Source organism: Notothenia rossii (genome assembly GCF_949606895.1).
Source record: "Notothenia rossii genome assembly, chromosome: 8".
Lineage (NCBI taxonomy): Eukaryota > Metazoa > Chordata > Actinopteri > Perciformes > Nototheniidae > Notothenia > Notothenia rossii.
Window position 1 is genome coordinate 7,553,145 of NC_136906.1, and position 19,334 is coordinate 7,572,478.

A 19,334-nucleotide genomic window follows, 5' to 3' on the forward strand; every position below is an offset into this window, starting at 1 on the left:
TTAATACAGGTGCATTTATGGGTAAGTAGCATTTTAGTTGTAGTGTGTCAAATTGCAGCAATCTAAGCATTGTTGCATTGAAGAAATCATGTATATATAAAATCTTAACCTGGAAGTAATACAAGACTAAGGACTATGAAATGAATATAGTTCTTGTAGTTGAAACAATCAAGTAGGCTACCTGTACCCCGCATTACTTTACAACCACTGCATTAACACTATGTTGATATATTTAAACCCTCAGAGTTAATAATACTATCATTCAAAACCAGATCATGTGGCTGACACAGACTTCAGATCAGACAAACCCACTGATTGGCCCAGCCTCAGGAATATCTGCATAAATAATTCACGACAGAGGAAATAGAGCCCAGAGTGGCGGCTGTGTGTGTGAAGAGCTCGTTGTGGACTGATGTCGCTGCTTTGTGTGCAGAGGATCATTCTTCAGACAGGGGGCGAGAGAGACTCTTGGAGAGCTGCTCTTCCCCTCAGCTCCACCACAGCGCTGCGTAATCAGGCGGCTCCAGCAGGCTGAGGCGCTCCGAGACACACACTGCGTTTCTTATTGATAAGACCTTCTTGGAAGAAGAGCACCACAAACTACCGTGCTGGCAATTCTGATCTGCACTTTTGGACACATCACGGTTAAAAAAAGACCCTCACTTTTGGAAAGAAAGACGTCAGTTGGATATATTGTATTTTTTTTTAAACTGGGCATCCTTGGATTAATTGATACTTTCTCAAAGACTGCTTTCTAGGCGAAGTGTGTGACTTGGAAATGTTTGAGTACATTAGTTGCGATCTTGTGTGCAAGGTGGACTAAAAGAAAAAGACTGAAGGACACTTTGACTACAACTTGGAAAGTTATTATTCATCAGTACTTTGGAGCTTCTTCGTCTTCTCTCATCTTCTTCTTCGGATATTTTCTTCTGAAGAGACAACAGTGGTGCGGACGGACCGTTTACGCGCACGCGGTTCCGCAGGGCGAGCCGCTGTCCCTCCGCGCGCAGTGCTGAGGGGTCCCTCGCGCTTCCATAAATGCCCGGTCCGTCAAAGTGGCTCGAGGCTGGGCAGCAAGATGAGCTCGTGGGTACAGCTGCTGCTCGCGCTGCTGGCGACGTGTCTGCGGTTTGGCGCAGCCGAGGTGAGTTTGCGTCAAAACTGTCTATGTTTTAGAGATGATTCAAGATTTTCAACATTTCGATAACTTTATTGTCATTGTTAAGGCATAAGGAGATATCCTTTGTGCTGGCCCCGTAGGTGCAACATAGAATACAATAACAATTAAAACTCAAATAAATGAAACGACCCTTAAAAGCTAGCAATAGATAGTAGTGTTTTTTATCATAACATATAAAGATCAAAGCAAAACATATTTTATTGAGAATTGAGCAGAGAGGGAAGTATTTCTATACTTTTTTTTAAGTTAAAGTGCTAATACCACATTGTTAAAATACTCTGTTACAGGTCAAAGTCATGCATTTTAAAGTTTACTTGAGTAAAAGTAAGTGTAATCAGCTAAATGTACTCAATAAACGTACTAAATGCAGAACATTCTAAAAAAAAAAATCGGCTAGTTGATTAATCGACCAAGCTTATTTGATAACAAAACATAATAATAGTATAACTTTTTTAGTGCAGAAATCTTCATTTGTAAAGTTACTAACGTTAGCTGTAAAATGAATTTAGTCAAGATACCATTTCTCTTTGTAGCGTAGTAGTAGAAGTATAAAGCAACAGTAATGAACTACAATTACTTGAGTAAATGTTTGTTAGATTCAAACAATGAAAATGCAGCACAAGCTACGACAGGAAATAGTAGCTTTAAAGTATGCTAGCTAAAAGAAACTTAGACTTGGCTACTTACAGTATGCTACTTGTTCACACAATTCGTACAAATGATTTTAAATGAAGGGTTTTCCCTTGTATTACTTCTATTCTATTCTATTCTATTTTTCTTATTGAGCTAAATTATGAGTAACATCATCAAGACTACAACGAACAATATTTTCAAATCAAGTAGATTTTTCTTTATTTTTTAGATGTAGTGCACCAGTCTTAGAATAAAACCTGTCTTTTCCTTATTGCTTGTGCGTTGGTTGGGAACCTCCCTGGAGAAAATAACTGTTATTCCTCCCATTAACTGGTATAATGAATGAATGGATGCCCAGGGGCACACACACACACACACACACACACACACACACACACACACACACACACACACACACACACACACACACACACACACACACACACACACACACACACACACACACACACACACACACACACACACACACACACACACACACACACACACACACACACACACACACACACACACACACACACACACACACACACATGGGGAGGAGGGAGTGATGATCCAGGAAACAGAGGCTGGCTGCCATGAGAGGCTCTTTAGCAGCTGGATGCTCCACGGGGTAAAGTGGATGCTGCTACAGATGTTGAGTGAGTTCTTAAAGGTCACCTATTATGCAAAATCCACTTTTTCATGTCTTTGATACATAAACATGTGACCCCCCCCCTCTGTGAAAAGAGATTCTCAAAGTTTCAGGAACAAAGATTCTCTCTCTTTTTGTCCTGATCCATTTCTATAAAAACCTGTCTGAAAATGAGCTGATCAGATTTTGGCCACTTTATGATGTCATAACGATGTTTTGGCTTCTGTAACCATTAGCCAATCAGCAACCAAGGTAACCCCCCCACACCTTTTCACCTGAACCCCCCCCTAGAGCACCATTGTGTTATTTTTAACCAAATCTCTCTCAGAGGGGCGTGGGGAGGGGCTCCTTATTTTCATCTAAAGTAACGGACAGAGAATCAGCACTTTGGAAACAGGGCTGAAACAGAGGGGATTATGGGTAATGCTGCAATGATCTGTTTGGTGTTTCAGACAAACATGTCTTTTATATATCTGAGACTTATAACATATTGATGAAAAACAGTATAATTGAGGACCTTTGAAGTGAGCAGCGTCTTACTGTGACGTGATGCTGCAGAGACCACATGTTAGTCACTGTGGACGACCATGAGATTCCACAGTTGTGAGAGAGATTGATTTTGACACTCAGGGGGAAATATGTCTTGGAGGCAAGATGACAAATGATCTGGTTATGGTGTGAAATATTTGTCATGCATCAACACAATGTAAATCACCTGTGTTGCCAGATGTTGAGGGTCTAAAACACTTCAATTATTGATATTTAAGTGCAGAACGCAACGACAATCTTACCTGAAAATGCAATAGTGTTGTCCCCATTTAAGTGTCAGTATTTTTTAAGTGTTTTGTGACAGGGATGTTACCATGAATGAAGACATTGATGATGCCCTGTTTACTTAAGCTTCCACCTCCAGTGAACCACTTCTGCGCACATCTGTCAGAGTAATGAACATGCTTCGGTGAAATACGCACGCATGATCGATGGGTGGAGTCTGACCGTCTCCTGAGGTCAAACAGGAAGACAAATCTTAACTCAGGGTCTCGTCTAGGTCAAGTGAGTCTTCAAGATAAATGACATTTCAAACATGTTCTCCTCTTTTGCCTAAACGAAGGCTATAGAAGTAGGTCCAGATGCACATTTGATCAGATTATTTTTTGTATTTTTCTCTGTTTCCGACCCAGGAAGTCAATCTTCACAATGAACCACCAGTGTCAGCCACTTGTGAAACGAAATGGGGTCAAAACACACAGTTAACAAGTCAGTCAGAGGAAGTAGACCTTTAAACAAGTCGGAAAGAGGGCACAACCCTTTATGAGTTTTCATTCAGACAGCTGGAGTGGCATGGTATTGGGAAATGTGCATCCAGGTCTTCTGCCAATAGAAGCTTTTAATTAATGGAAAAATATAAACAGTTTTTTGCAGTGTGCCGTCTTAACGTGCGCGTATCCCCCCTTTCATTTACCCCATATACTATTAAGTGTATGCATTTACCGTAGCCATGAATGCTTAACATAAAGGTGGATTTCTGGTGGAACACGGCTATGATGGATGACTTGAGATCCCTGTCATCAGCTTGTCTTTGCATTTTATAGCCTCTCTAGGCACCACATGTAAAAAGAAAGCTCACATTTGACAGGCCAGGCGTTTTGAAGGGAGAAAGTTAGCCTTTGAGGTACAACACCAGGAGTTCCCCAAGTCCTACTGGAGTCACTTTGCAAGCTTCAATCACAAACCCTATAAAAAGAACATCATCATAAGAACATTCAACTGTATGTACACGTATAGATTTTAAACGTGGACCACCAAAGAGGAATCCACACATTTAATTTACAGCACAAACTCATCATTATCCTTAATTGCATTAGGCGCCTTTCCAGAGCGTAAATCATGACAAAGGAATTAATTACAGTCACATTTATTCAGACATTCCAGTTTTGCGCACGTGTAGGCGCGGTTTCAACGAGCACACGTGAAACTCCACACGAGTGCTGCAGCAAACTCGACCCCCTAATTATGAGCCATTAGACGCTCCTCCTGCCCTCTGCAGCTGGGACCTGGCAGTCCTCAAAACGTCCAACACACCTCCAGGGGACGGGGGCTTGCTTTGGGTGATAAGGGCTGGATTACGTCCAAAAATGGGATCTTTTGGACGATGTGAAATGACACAAAGTTTACGAGACAACAGGATTTGTCATGATTTTAAAAGAAGAGCGATATTGTACGACAATGAAGGGGGCAGTTTGGTTTTGTTACACACGTTATAAGAAGTTTTCTGTGTTTTTTAACTGATTGACAGAAGGACTCCACAATTTATCGAAGTTTAGCAAAATCATAACATGGACAAGCCCAATACCCACATTGAGTGCAATATTGGTTAAAAGCAAAACAAAAAATAATCACATATTATCGATTCATGTACTTTTTAATGCAAAAATGGTGGGGCTGTGTTCAGCCTCTCAAATATAGAGATTTCCCCACTTTTTTCTGTCTTAAATTCTATTTAAGTGAATATCTTTAAGTTTTGGACTGACAAAAAAAGATTTTTCACAATTTTCTTGCATTTTATTAGACCATACGATGACCAGATCAATCTAGAAAATAATCAAAATTGACAACAATCATTAGTTCCAGCCCTGATTTGATGCCTCGATAAACCCTATCATTCGTTTACGCTCTTGTTTACCTAAGTACAGGTCCTATGACATCCTACTATTTTACTATCTTGATATTATTATTTAAACATTGAGCTTTCTCGCATTCTGTTTTGAATGTGTTTACATCTGTTTTGTTTATCAGAACCCAAAGTGTTTATTTAGTATTTCCTGCTTAGAAACAAATCGTCATGGCAGCAGGCACCACCGTGGACAAAGGCACACATCCTATAATTAACATCAGACACAATTAGCCGAGCGGACGGCTTTTGCTCCGTTTGGCGAGGGGAAGAAATCACGGTGATGACTCCTGAGGGGACGGACAGCTCAGACATGTGAGCGTAATACAGCAGGCATTTCCCCGTGTATTTTCAACGCTCTGGAAAGCCCGTTAACAATGGGGGAAAGTCAGCGGCGTACAGTAGAGGCAGGATGAGAATACATGTCCATGCATGGATGGCTGCTTCCTTTGGCTAAAGCCTGCTTCCCGTAGGGATTCATTATACTCTACAGTCCTACACACTTTACCGGACCAGACCTTTTACATTTAATTTACGATGTGTAGTCCTTTACGTTGTATGGTTCTAAATTGCTGATGTATTTTTATCCTAAGACATTTTAAGGCACTTTTTTGTATTTAGAATAAGCCCCTTGAGATGGGTAATCTTGTTCTTGACAGAGTCCTACACAGAAAATAAACTATTAAAGAAACATTAAAGTATCAACGGACAAACACACCACACATTTGACTACTTAAACATACAGAAAAACCAAAAGACAATGTTGTTATAAGATTAAAATCATGCTAGTTATCTCTATTTTCTATACCACTAATCTGATGACATCTTCTTTTTTAACTTTTTGAAATACAATTTAAAGCCAGTAGTGGTAGCCGAAGACAGATGTTCGTTAATGTAATTTTAAACATGCACATTTTTCCTAAAATAGGAGATGAAATTAGCTTAACATACCAGAGGGTGACTAAGATAACATTTTAGAAGGTCAATTATTCCAGTCCGAGGTAGCCTTAAACATAAAAGCTTGAATTCCTGATGCAAGTAATAAAGAAGAACTAGGCAGAGTGTCTCCTTAGAGAAGTTGAATCCTACAATTTTAAGGAAGCGAGAAAGTGGTTCCTTTTAAATCCAAACTTTCTTATAGTGGGAGAAGGCCAGTTTAATCTAACTTATCATACCCAATGATGAGTATGAAAGAGGCTTTAAACACAAAGAAATACAAATGCTATTACACAGAATCAAGCAGGGAAAGATTAGAGATCAGATATGAGTTCATATTGTATCTGTTGGTCCTATAGTCTGTCCACATTGGCTGCTCTGAGTCCATCTTCATTGGTCCCTTGTCACCATGCGACAGCAAATGAAGCACGTCCACAGCATTTAAAGCAACGTGAGGAAGTTTCTCGACCCATGCCTGATCCTTGTCCATTTTAACCCGTCTTTTATTCATCTATTATCCCACTTTTCTTCTTCAGATACACCTCCCTTCTCCATCTCCTCTTCTCCATATCACTCCTTCCCCCACTTCCTGACTCCTTCCTGGCTCCTTTGACCCCTAAATGTTAGCAGATGAGAAGACACAACGCCAATAGTCATTCACCCTGCTCTTAGTGACCATTGTGTGTCCGCTTTGGTTAATACCCCCCTCCTGCCCATTAATGACTGGGGGGGTTAAACCCACACCCACTCCACAGAGTCACCATGTAGAGCTGCTGTTGCTTGGTGTGGTGGTATTGGACTCATTTTGTTGTTTAAGCACTAAGTGTTATCTTATCCTGGTGTTATTTACAACAAAGACAACTTGAAATAAATGTTCCTACTATTAAGTTTCCTGTTGTGACACAGCCTCATATTGTTTATAGCTTCCATGCTATAAAAACTCCATATAAAAAAAGAATGTTAACTGTTTATTTTCATTTTCTTTTACAAATCAAGACATATCCTGACTTTTCCATTCAAATGACAAATAACACAATGGTACAACAGAATATGAAATAAAATTAAGTTAAAAAAATAGGACAATTATAAAAAAGTAATTAATAATAGTAAAGTAAATAAAAATAAATAAAAGCATTTTACACAAGTTTTTTTAAACACGTTTTTTGTGAGAAGCCTGGAATACATTCTGTGGTTGATGCCAGTTTACGAGACTTTTGGGAAGTTTTGTCCTAAAAATATGTCTGTAAAGATCCCACTGTTTAAATAAACTAACACTAATAGTTGTTATGTTTTTTATCAAAAGACCTGTCGATTTTCACAGCGGGGTTTGGGTTCCTTATAGAACAAATGCAATTTTGTTTTCATTTTCATCACCTCTAGTTCCTCAAGTCAAGCCTACACCCCCCACACACACATACATACACACACACACACACACACACACACACACACACACACACACACACACACACACACACACACACACACACACACACACACACACACACACACACACACACACACACACACACACACACACACACACACACACACACACACACACACACACACACACACACTGAAACACCGTTGCAGACGTGCTGCGGTGCTCTTCCCTTTCCTCAGAGGAATTGTTTGGAGAACTCTGTGATGTTTGATGCAGGATGAATTCCGGGTGGGAAATACTCAAATAGATGTTCTTATTGTCTCATGCACGGCTGAAAAACTCATTGGTTGTGTCTCTACATCCCAGACTCATGTTCCAGAGTAATATGTTTGATTTCTTTCTGGTGTGTTTCAGGGGGATCCTCTGCCTGCAGCCCTGGTGGAGCTGGTTAGAAACAGCCCCATCGCCTCCATAGAGGACCTCCAGCTGCTGCTGCTCTCTGACTCCGTAGGTAAAGACCAGCAACTTCTGATATTTCATAAAACATAGGTGTATGAGAATGGTGTTTAACCTTTGATCTAGTGACGATCCTTTCAAAAGTGCTTTGAAATCAAATAAAAACAGCAGTGTCAATACAGTTGCAAGTGAAATGTTTTGTAATGCATGAGTCAACACGTGTCGTTCCATGCTCTCAAATGTACAAATTCATCTGTCGATTGAATGTTTCTCATAACTCTGTCATTATGCGGCTTTCAAATCCGTGTCTCAGTGCTGAACGATACCAGTCACCTCTGTGGAAACATTGGCATGACTTCCTTTTTTAATTTATATGTGAGTTTTGTATGTCTTTGAAAAATGGACCAAGAGTCTCTTTAAATAAAGCTGATGAATACACAAGGTAATACATGAAGGCCAGTGATGCAACAACTAACACAATATGCTGATTTGTGATTTTATCATAAATGCAGGCATTACTATTCTGAGATTATATTCTAATTGCAGAAACTTGTAATCAAGTGTTCACTCAATAAAACATAAAATGTGCACGGTAAAGCAATGATAACCTACAAATAAACATGGCAACAAGTTGATACTTATACCCTAATTGTGACTAGTAAACATCACCAGTAATAAAACCAACTCTGACAAACAAGTGGAGACACAAGGAGCAGGGAGAACACAACATATGGTCTTAGAAACACACAAACACACACGGAAATACACCCATGCAATACATACTTAAGCTATATCCATGTCTGTATTTCTCCTTTTTACATGCTCTTAAGCACCCTCACATGTGACGTTAACCCCCCCCCCCCCCCCCCCCCCCACACACACCTCTTTGTTTCCCCCTCTCCCCACCACATGCCAGTTCTTCAGCTCCTGTTTTGCCTCCGTACATCCAGGGGGCGCTATAAGGCCTCAGAACACAATATGCACCGCATGCCATAAACACCATTCATAAATCACTTGCTGTGTTTATACAAATCATAGGCTGTTTTTGTTTATTGTCTTCTCTCAGATGAGGAGGACGGGACTTTTGCAGCGAACGGAGGCCACAGACTACCAAGGAGCCTTGGTAAGATAAGCCCCTCCCCCTTCCTTATAACATTTAAAAGGCCTTTTTGTTGCACTAAATATGTGAAGTTATTGTCAGTTATGACAAAGATCCTCACTGCTATCAGTTCTTTGGATCTTGACAAACACAACCTCATGGTCTTAAGGTTAAATATGTGTGCATTCAAACCCATAAATAGTTTATTAGAAGGTTGTAGTGCTGATGTGGAGGATTCCTGATTTCCATCATGAGAAGTAAAGTACTCCATCCTCATTAGTAAAGGACTGCCCTTCCTGGGAGTTGATTGATGTGACAAGTATGGCTTTAGTGACACGGTCAAATCCTCCCCATTAACCTTTTTGATAAAACAGATGTCTGAATAACTGAACACCAGTCTACGTGCCTTTGTTGGCTTCCCTCCTGCATGAGGAGTTACTAATACCCTTCATCAATCATCATGTAGAATATGTTTCATATATTATCTGTGTACGTCAAACAGTTGCAGGGAAATGTCCTCATGTCTGATAAGAGGAAGCTGTAGCACGTCTACTCATTTGGAATGCATGAGTTTCATATTATAATCCCACTGCTGCTTGTTTCTGCTTTGCATCAGCTACAAACCGGCTTTAGTGGATGCCGCGGTGCTAATGCAGGACAGTTGAGCTTCATGAGTCAGAAGTCACTTTGTATCAAACCAATTGGGCTTCAATGGTGAGAGCTACTTATCTCACTATATACATGTGTCAAAAATGGAAGGAATGGGAATTAAAGAGATGCAAAGTCAACACAAAGAGTCGAAAGCGACCACTTAGACTTAGAGCCACATCATCTTCATACATTTAAGGGAAATTACTATAGAGATGCAAAGTGACCACAAAAAGCCGACTGAAAAAATACACAAAAGTACCACTAAGATACAAAAAATGTATGCAAGGTGACGACAAAAAACAACAAAATTACAACAGAAAGACAGAAAACAACTACATGAGATCCAACATGCCATGATGTACTCAAGAATGACGCAGGAGCACAAAGTACCAAAGAACTGGCCAGATGTATGGAGAAGCGGGATGACTGGAAGCGACGATGGAGAGATGCCTAAAACAAATGCATAATGAGTTTGTTCCTGTGCTGCCAACCAATTGTTTCATATTCCTTCCACGCTCACACTCGCTCATCTCTCTTCCCTTAGACGCCCAGCCGGCGCAGCAGGCTCTGTGTAAAGTTCGGACGGAAGTAGTGGAGGTCACCCGGGCGATGTTGGACCGCAGTAACGCCAACTTCCTGTTATGGCCGCCATGCGTGGAGGTGCAGCGCTGCTCCGGCTGCTGCAACACCAAGAGCATGCACTGCGTCCCCGTGGCAACGCACACCAGACGCCTGCAGGTACACAACCACACAGGACACAAATATCCAAACATTTAAAAAATGATATGGTGGAAAGACCGTTATCCCCTCTGACTGCCATCTTATTACTCAAATCAGGCACCCGACACTTTTTGTTTTTACGCTGCTATGGACAGTCTCAAAGATATTGAAGTGACTGTTATTTTGTATATATTGATTGTTGTGCTTTTATTTAGGTCTTAATGTGTGCATATGTATAAATGTGTCTGTTGATTGTGTATATACTGTATAGGTATATACATATTTGCATACATATTTTTATATATCTTTGTTTTTGGGATTGTGAGTGGGTATTTCGATCTCTCTGTCTGTACACGCAAACTGAAAGATTGACAATAAAGTTGAATTTTGACTTTGATTATCTTCCTCTCTAGGTCATGAAGATTGAGTATGTTAACAAAAGGCCAACTTACGCTAAAGCCGTGGTGTCGGTGGTGGATCACGTAGAGTGCCGATGTCAGCAGGCTCCACGTCACCCTCCGCCAAAGAAAAAATCCTCTCGCAGACAACACAACCACCAGCACCAAAACCAGACACTCAGCCAAGGACACGGACAGGTATATTGCATTTGTGTACTGGATGTACTGCTTTAAATCATGACTGAATATTAGGCTGTAGTTGTACACAAAGTAAAAAGGGTGTGGCCACAAGAAAAGAGCCTTCTTCTGCTCAGAGTATCCAACAAACTTCAATACACAACTGCAACTCTAAGCACTTTTATAAGTAATCTGGACAAAGAATGTATATATGTATATCTATCTATCTATCTATCTATCTATCTATCTATCTATCTATCTATCTATCTATCTATCTATCTATCTATCTACCTACCTACCTATCTATCTATCTATCTATCTGTCTATCTATCTATCTATCTATCTATCTATCTATCTATCTATCTATCTATCTACCTACCTACCTACCTACCTACCTATCTATCTATCTATCTATCTATCTATCTATCTATCTATCTATCTATCTATCTATCTACCTACCTACCTACCTACCTACCTACCTACCTACCTACCTACCTACCTATCTATCTATCTATCTATCTATCTATCTATCTATCTATCTATCTATCTATTCATTAACACCCTTTTTTGTGATCAGTCATTTTAATGCATCTAGATGAGATAGTATAGGATTTTGGTTGGGCATCAATGGACTAAACTGGAACATTTGAATTTAATTGTGTTTCCTTTCATCGTCCAAGGTCAAGGTGCACTCCAAGGAGGACCTCCATCAGTGGGATGAGCTGAAGCAGACCCAGAGGGCCCACCTGGAGGACCTGCTGGAGCAGCACTGGAGCCCCAGGGGAGACACCTTCACCGAGCCTGGGGAGGGGTACAGCCTGGCTGGGGAGGAGGCACCTCGCTCTGGAGAGGCTCTGCTTTTCGCTCCACACTGGACACATAACTCCACCAGGCTGCATGGGACCAAAGACCAGACGGAGAACATGGAGAGGAAGAACGCTGGGGTCTCAGATAGCAACAAGACAATGGATAATGTTGGCGTTGAGGAGAAGAACGAGTTGGCAGAAGGTGGGGAGGGGTTGCTGCGAAACAGTACAGAAGGGAATCTGGAAAACAGGAATCCATTACGGCGAGACGACCCTCTGTCCAAGAGCCAGACGGGTGGGTCCTCTCACGACGTTACTCGCAACCCAGAAGCCAAATTCAATCCCACTGAGGCGCCTAACGAGAGAGTTTGGGCCCGTTTCAGACCGACCAAAGAGCCGAATCCAGATCCTCGACAACTGGCGAGACGGAGAGACAATGACACTCCTGAGGAGGTGCAGATATTACAGATTGAGGAGGAGAGACTGCAGCAGGAGAGGAAGGAGCTGCTGCTTCTCCACAAGAGGCTGGACCAAGAGAAGGAGATTCTGAGGCAGCAGCAGGCGAAACGGGAAGAGGAGGAGAGGCAGAAAGAAAAGGATCTGCAGCATCACCTGCATGGCAAACATCATCATCACCTGCATACAACAACACAGACACCAGGTGAGAGACGTTATTGAATACTGGGGGGTCATAAAAACCAACGTATAGAGTCAAATGAAGTACTTAAAGATAACTAAATGTTTTCTCTGTTGTTTCGGTAACTACTGTAGGTTTTTATTACGAGAACGTTCCCAATAAAAGAGAAAAACGTATATTTGTTGTGTTTTAAAAATGCTATGCTAATGCCATTTTCACAGTAACAACAACAACATCTAAGACTACCACAAGGTCTCCATCGGCTCCAACGGGCCCCAGACCGCCCGCCCGTCCACGGAAAAGGATGAGGAAGAATCGTAAAAGAATCAGCAAGAAAGCTATGAGAGCTATGCTAATGTAGAGCTAAGAAAAAAGCCAGGTGAGTTCACCGAACATTCAAATGAAAAAGGGAAACGTTTGTAATGATGATCCAAAATGTTTTCTATTACCTGTTAAAAGTATGTTTACTGATGTTTCTTCTCTAGGGACACAAGGTGAACTTGGTGTATTTCGTGGATACAGAGGTGAAGCGCAGTGACTTCCTTCATATACGTATTTATTCACTTGTCAGTAACCTGCTCGTCCTGGTCCTCCGTAACACTACTAATGACTGTCTGGTGAACCTGTAACGACACGTGTGTGGAGTCAGACGAGGGTGAGAAGAAAAAGGAATATAAAGAAAGAAAGGCGGAGACGGCTAAAGACTTGGCGGCTAGCCTCTACGGTGACAGTCGCTGGTAGGAAGTAACACACGGCACCCGAAGACTGAGAACAAGTGGGGGACTGAAACTGCTTCGCTGTAGAGCTGAGGACAAAAAGTGCAATCTCGAAACTCTTCTGAAAACCGTGTTTTGATATCAACCGAGAGAAGCTGCACTTACATGTTGACAGAGTCGCTACGGGGTTCAAATGACAAAGTGTGTTGCTGAAAGACTTCTTTTTGATAACACAATCAGGACGGACAACAATGTGCATTTGGTGGAAGAATGGACATATAAATGGACTTTTGTGTCATTGAAGAAGATAATCGAGACAATCATCAATAGATCGTAAAAACGAGTGACTAAAATGAGCAGTATTTCCTTTTTGATAGATCCTGGGAACAGAGAGCTGTGTAAATGTACCGTCAGAAGCATGATATCATTTTTTAGCTCCGTAAAACAGCGATGGTCTCTCTCGTCTAACCATATTTAATTATGTTTAACACACTGGAATTACACTGAAGCGATTAGAGGACAAGAACATCAAATGTTGCATTTTTAAAATCTCATCCCAGGTGAAAAAGGTGCTATCTGAACACGAGGTGATAGCGTTACGCCTGTGACCTGACGCTGTGCTATGTTTCTTATTTATTTATCTCTGCCATTACTGTGGATTAACTTTTTTTTATACTTTAAATACTGCAAGACAAGATGAGATATGTTACTATGCTTTGTGATGACTAGGTGGTTCTAACAGGATCATGCAGGGTTTAACTTCTATTTCAGTGTTTGTTTTGTATGCTTTAGTGCGTCTCGAAACGTATTTGTTCCTCTATTCCAGGGGTTCCCAAACTTTTCAGCCCGCGACCCCCAAAATAACAGTGCCAGAGACTGGCGACCCCCTGTCGACGGGGGGGAGGGGGGGGTCCATGAGTGTTTTTTATTGGTTAAGTGGTCCTTTGTATGAAAAAGTTTGAGAAACACTGCGCTCGTTGCGGGGAAATTATACAGATGGCTAGTCCGCCCCTGAACATGTCTATGCAAACGTTATTATTAATAATAATTAAAAAAAAAAAATTATAAAGAAAATTAATCCATTTTTTTTTATACATTTTTTTTTTTTTAATTTTCCATTTTTATTTTGTAATCATCTCGCGACCCCCACTCGGGGTCTCGTGACCCCCCGGGGGGTCGCGACCCCCACTTTGGGAACCCCTTCGATAAACACTTGTGACTCTCCCAATGAAACAATCACATTCCTTTAAAACTCTCAAAAGGGTAAAGAAACACCTTCCTACGAAACATTTCCCTTCAAGCGCCCGCCCTGTATTTGCTTGAATAATCTAAATCACATCATTTTTGACATTTCAACACAAGTAAATGAAAAGTCCCTTATTTGGAAAGCAAAAAAACAAACATTGCCAATGTAGATATTATTTGTGTCTCCTTTCTAATTCCATTAGTAACAACCAGTAGAAACTCTCTGGAGATGCCAAACATCTTAAGTTATTGAAAAACATGGCTTGTACATTCTTCATGCCAACTTAAAACTGTTACTGATTTTGTTTTATTATAAGATATGATGAAAAAAACGGAATGTTTGTGATAACTTTGCCACCTAATGCTATTTTATATGGATATAAGAAGCTAATGTGCTTGAATCTACTTTGTTTTGTGTTTTTATTCCTTTTTTCCAGTTTACCTTAGCTTCAGAAAGGACACGTGCAACAAGAAACGAACAAGATAACAATGAAGCAAAACTGATTCCAACCTTACTAACATGTCAATTCACATTTGGCTGAAAACCCTATGAATAACTTCATCACTTGTCTAAAGGTCTGATTCACAAAATACAGTACATTGTTAAGGATTATTGCACCTCAAACACAGCTTATTTTATTGTTCAATTGCAACTCGTCATGTAGCACAAGAGAACCAAGATGCTATTTTCTTAGCAGCTCAGTTATGGGCCAATCTATAATATGCAGATGCTTTTAAAAGTACTTACTTTCTGTGTTCTTAATAGCCGCAAAAGCAGCGCAATCCTTAGTGAGTTTTCCCTCAAAGTCTGCTATGCTAGATTCTACTTAGAAAAACAGCAGGGCCTTGTACTAAATGCTAACGTCGGCATGCTAACAAGCTGACGCTAAGCAGGTGTTATTTTTATCATGTTTAGCATCTTAATTTTGCCTCTTATGCTAACGATAAGTCGGCCACTGAACACAAAATAGCTGAGTCTAATGGGAGTTTCATTAGTTATGCAGACAAATTCAAATGTAAACCTGGTGATTTAGCAGGAGGAAGTAAAGGGATTACAAAAGTGATCCAGATGAATACATTTAGTTTAATTTCATGGAAAATCATCCAATAGTTTTGAGGTAAAGTCAGGGGGTCACCAACGTCATTAGGATTTATTCTCCAAACATCTTGGATATCTGTGCCAAATTTCACTTTACTCATAGCTGAGATACTACCATCCAAATCAGAGCAGAACAAAGGGTGTTTTAAAGGTCACCTATTATGCAAAATCCACTGTTTCATATCTCTTCTACATCACCATGTGTCCCCTCTGTGGAAAGAGATTCTGAAAGTTTCAGGAGAAAAAGTTTCTCTCTCTTTTTGTCCTGATCCATTTATATAAAAACCTGTCTGAAAATGAGCTGATCAGATTTTGGCCACTTTATGATGTCATAACGATGTTTTGGCTTGAGTAACCATTAGCCAATCACCAACCAAGGTAACCTGTATGGCACAATGCAACTCAGACTTGCTTACCTGTACGTCAATCAAGTGGCAAATGCCATAGTAAGGATGGATGATAGGCTAACTTTTTGTTTTTTTTGTTGTTGTTTTTCAATGCCATGCGATCTACCCACCCGAGATCGACGTATTGGGCACGCCTGATCTAAAGTAACAGACACAGAATCAGCCCTTTTGAAACAGGACTGAAACAGAGGGGATTATGGGATGCTGCAAGGATCTGTTTGGTATTTGGAGCCAAACACTTCGGAGAAATATTTTGTATATATCTGAAACCATATATTATGAAACCATCATATATTGAGGAAAAACTGTTTAATAGGGACCTTTAAAACAACTTTCATGACACCATGAACTCCCTGACTTTCCTACCACCCCGTGAACCAGGTGGATTTATTTACTGAGCCTGTTTGGCATGTTGTGTCTACACACAGAGTATCTGCAGTCTCCAGAGACATCATATTGACTCCTGAAATTCCCAACCCAGCCTCGTATTGAGCGTCAGTCCCAGTGGACATGGAGTTTGTTCAATCTGACAAAGAGAACAGAAAGAGTGGGGGGTCGATGTACTGTAGGTGAACTCTGGCACACGCTCTCTTTGCGGTTTGTTTTTCACATTTACCCACTTGACTCTTGGCTGCAGAAACTCCCGACTCAGCAGCCAGCTGCACGGTTATGTCTGCTAATTATCGAGGAGACATCTGCTCCACTGTTTAAATGGAATCATACGAGGAATGGGTTTGAAAACGCAATAAATGTCCTCAGAGTTATCTTTAGACTACATGTATGTTAATTACGGTCTTCATCCCTGGTCTGACATAATGTGCATAAATCACTAGGTTTGCAGGAAGCTGCTTCTCACCCTTAATCCCTTCTGTGCGTGTCTCGTAAAACTCAATGTGTATTCGGGCATTACTTCCCGTTGCCCTACTGTCAATCTCACACGGACGTACTACTTCTAAACAGCAGGCCATCTCCAAATTCAGCATCGAGGTGGGATAACTGTTTTTCCGCGGGTGTCCAAGGAGCTCCCCACCCCCCGCGGGCTTCAAACAAGAGGCGGGAAAGAGAAGTGCGTGGAGGCCTGTTGACTGTGACCAACACACAGGGGTCAACCACCATGACAGTGAGGGGAGGGTCTCTGAGGGACCAGAGGCTTTGACTAAAGACCTGAGATGGTTCAGAGCTCACTGGCTGACTTGAAAGGGTGATGTGGCTTGTTGGGTCTCAACAACAATGTTACCAGCAAACAACCACCGGAACAATATAATGATCATAAAGACCTGAACCAAATGCTTAATTCAACAAAGGCCAACCTGATTACAAACCATGACTCGACCATTTTCATTAGTTTAAACTGTGTGATTGTTTGACTTTTAGAAATTATATTTGAGCTGAATGTTCCCCTGACTTGATTAGAGGGTGATTCAGAGCACCTGTTGAACACAGTGTGGGGACTCGCTCCTGATTATGAATTGAGACCGGCTTGGAGGATTTACCCTCTTGTCCAATCAGATTGTGACGACGCCCTCTCTTTAAGGCTTACAGTAAGAGAGGTGGAGAACTGAACACCCAGGACACTATAAGCCCTCCTTTACTAATAGAAAACCTAATTTCAGTCAGATACTTTAGCCTTTAGGTCCATTTCAGACTTTTTAATCATCTTAAAGGTCCCATGTCATACTTTTCTGGTTATTACCGGTCCCCTTGTGTGTTATGAAGGTTTTTATGCATGAACGGTCTGCAGAATCAAAAACCCTCAAAGTAGCGTGTAAAACTAGCGTGTAAAACTCTAACAGTCTATGCTGCCCCAAAACGCCTCATTGGAGATTGCTCCTTTCCCATTGTTTACTTCCTGGGTACTCTGACGTGGAGATACCCAGAGGCCACTCCCTCTGCCAGCATTTCACGAAACAAAGCTTCACAAACCTTTCAGCGATTCATGCCGGATATGTACAGCGTAGGGCACTGAAGAACGATGCTGTTCCTACTTTGTTTGGACCAGCGGGAGATTCGGGTACACAACCTGTAAGTATTCATTGTTGTTTGTGTATTTATGATGTTTAAAACAAACAAGGTATCTACCACGACTATTTAAATGGGTAAACGTTTTTCGGGCTGCTAAATTGGGATCTCGGAGAAATGCTCTCTGCAGACCCATTCTCACAGCGTTATAAACCTTTTTCTTACTCAATATCAAGCCACACTTTGTTGTTTTTACTTCGGCTGTGAGTGTTTGTGTGTGCTCAGGATGAGTTTAGCTTGTTCTCGCTGTATCGCCGACCCGGAAACCTGTCCGCTCCACGCAGCAACGAGCCTCGCAACTTCCCGACCAATCAGAGTACGCTGGGCTCAATAGGAGGGTGGGGGGATGGGGGGGGCAGGAGCTCCAACAAGCCGTTTAGGACAGAGAGTGAATACACATACTTTACAGAGATGCTGTATGAGAAACCAATGTGAGTTTGGAAAATTGCACAATATAAATGTATCTAGTAGACCTCAACAATGGAATTATGATCAGTAGAAATGGCCATGACATATTTTAGCATGATTTTGAGCAATGAAACCGTGCTGTATATCAAACAACCTTTCCGCTTGCCATTTTCCCACAAGCTTTATTTTGTTTAATGGTTTATTTTTATCCAAACCCCCTAATTATCAAAGAGGCATTGATTTATTATTAAAATGCATTTTCCTTGAATTAAAGAGGCTTTTTTGTTGAGTGGAACTCGTTCCCAAGCTTACCCTCATCAGCTGTAATCTGGGCAATTGGTACCACTACACAATCAAAGCCTTTGCCTCAAAGAGTTTAACAGTTGGTGATGTTAGCATTAGGCTTTGCAGTGGGTATGCTTGAGATCAGGGTATATCTTTAGAGAATGAATGAGTAAAATGTCTTCTGAAAACACGTTTGTTTGTTTGTGGATTTAAGCATTGAAACAACCCTAACCCTTGGAGTATGCATCCAGGCAAAACAACAGCAGCTTCTACGTTACTTAAAAGTCTGTTCATGTTTTATTATTGTCTCTTATCTCATTGATCAGAGGACAGAGGACCCCCACCATTTATTTTTTGAGCCAATTAAATGCACTTATTTGTATTAAAACGTGGTTGTCTCTATTGAGTTGGTGAGCATATAGTTACTCATCAAAGGTTTCAGAACGATGCCTTGAGGACAAATTGAACATTTATGCAAACAACAATATCTTTCTGTCATAAAAGAACTGCTTCTCCAAGACATAACTGTTTGTGTTTGGGTATGACCTGGATTCCCTGATGTAGTTAGGAAACAGGAGGTCTTTGAACAGGAGGTTACACAAGCATCCGTGTGGCGTCACGCACTCCCCACACGTTCCAGTTCTTTTTATTTTCCTGTTATTATGTACGAAAAAGGACGGGGACATGCTGTACACAATTGAACCCATACACACATACTCTAGTCTTTCCATGAAGACGCATCTTTCTTT

The 19,334-nt window shown here is 41.0% G+C and overlaps 1 protein-coding gene across 2 annotated transcripts; it reads left to right on the forward strand.

Annotated features, from left to right (window-relative positions):
- Positions 1 to 406: 406 nt before the first annotated feature.
- On the forward strand, positions 407 to 14,772 carry pdgfbb (platelet-derived growth factor beta polypeptide b). Of its 2 annotated transcripts, XM_079644441.1 has the most exons (8): positions 407 to 1,144; positions 7,877 to 7,973; positions 8,985 to 9,041; positions 10,213 to 10,406; positions 10,802 to 10,984; positions 11,644 to 12,430; positions 12,628 to 12,785; positions 12,892 to 14,772. In XM_079644441.1, the coding sequence occupies exons 1-7, from the start codon at positions 1,079 to 1,081 to the stop codon at positions 12,765 to 12,767; spliced, it is 1,524 nt and encodes a 507-aa protein (XP_079500567.1). In that variant the 5' UTR covers positions 407 to 1,078; the 3' UTR covers positions 12,768 to 12,785; positions 12,892 to 14,772. The 2 variants fall into 2 exon arrangements, with proteins under 2 accessions (XP_079500567.1, XP_079500568.1); XM_079644442.1 differs by lacking the exon at positions 407 to 1,144 and having other exon boundaries at positions 7,916 to 7,969.
- Positions 14,773 to 19,334: the final 4,562 nt, after the last annotated feature.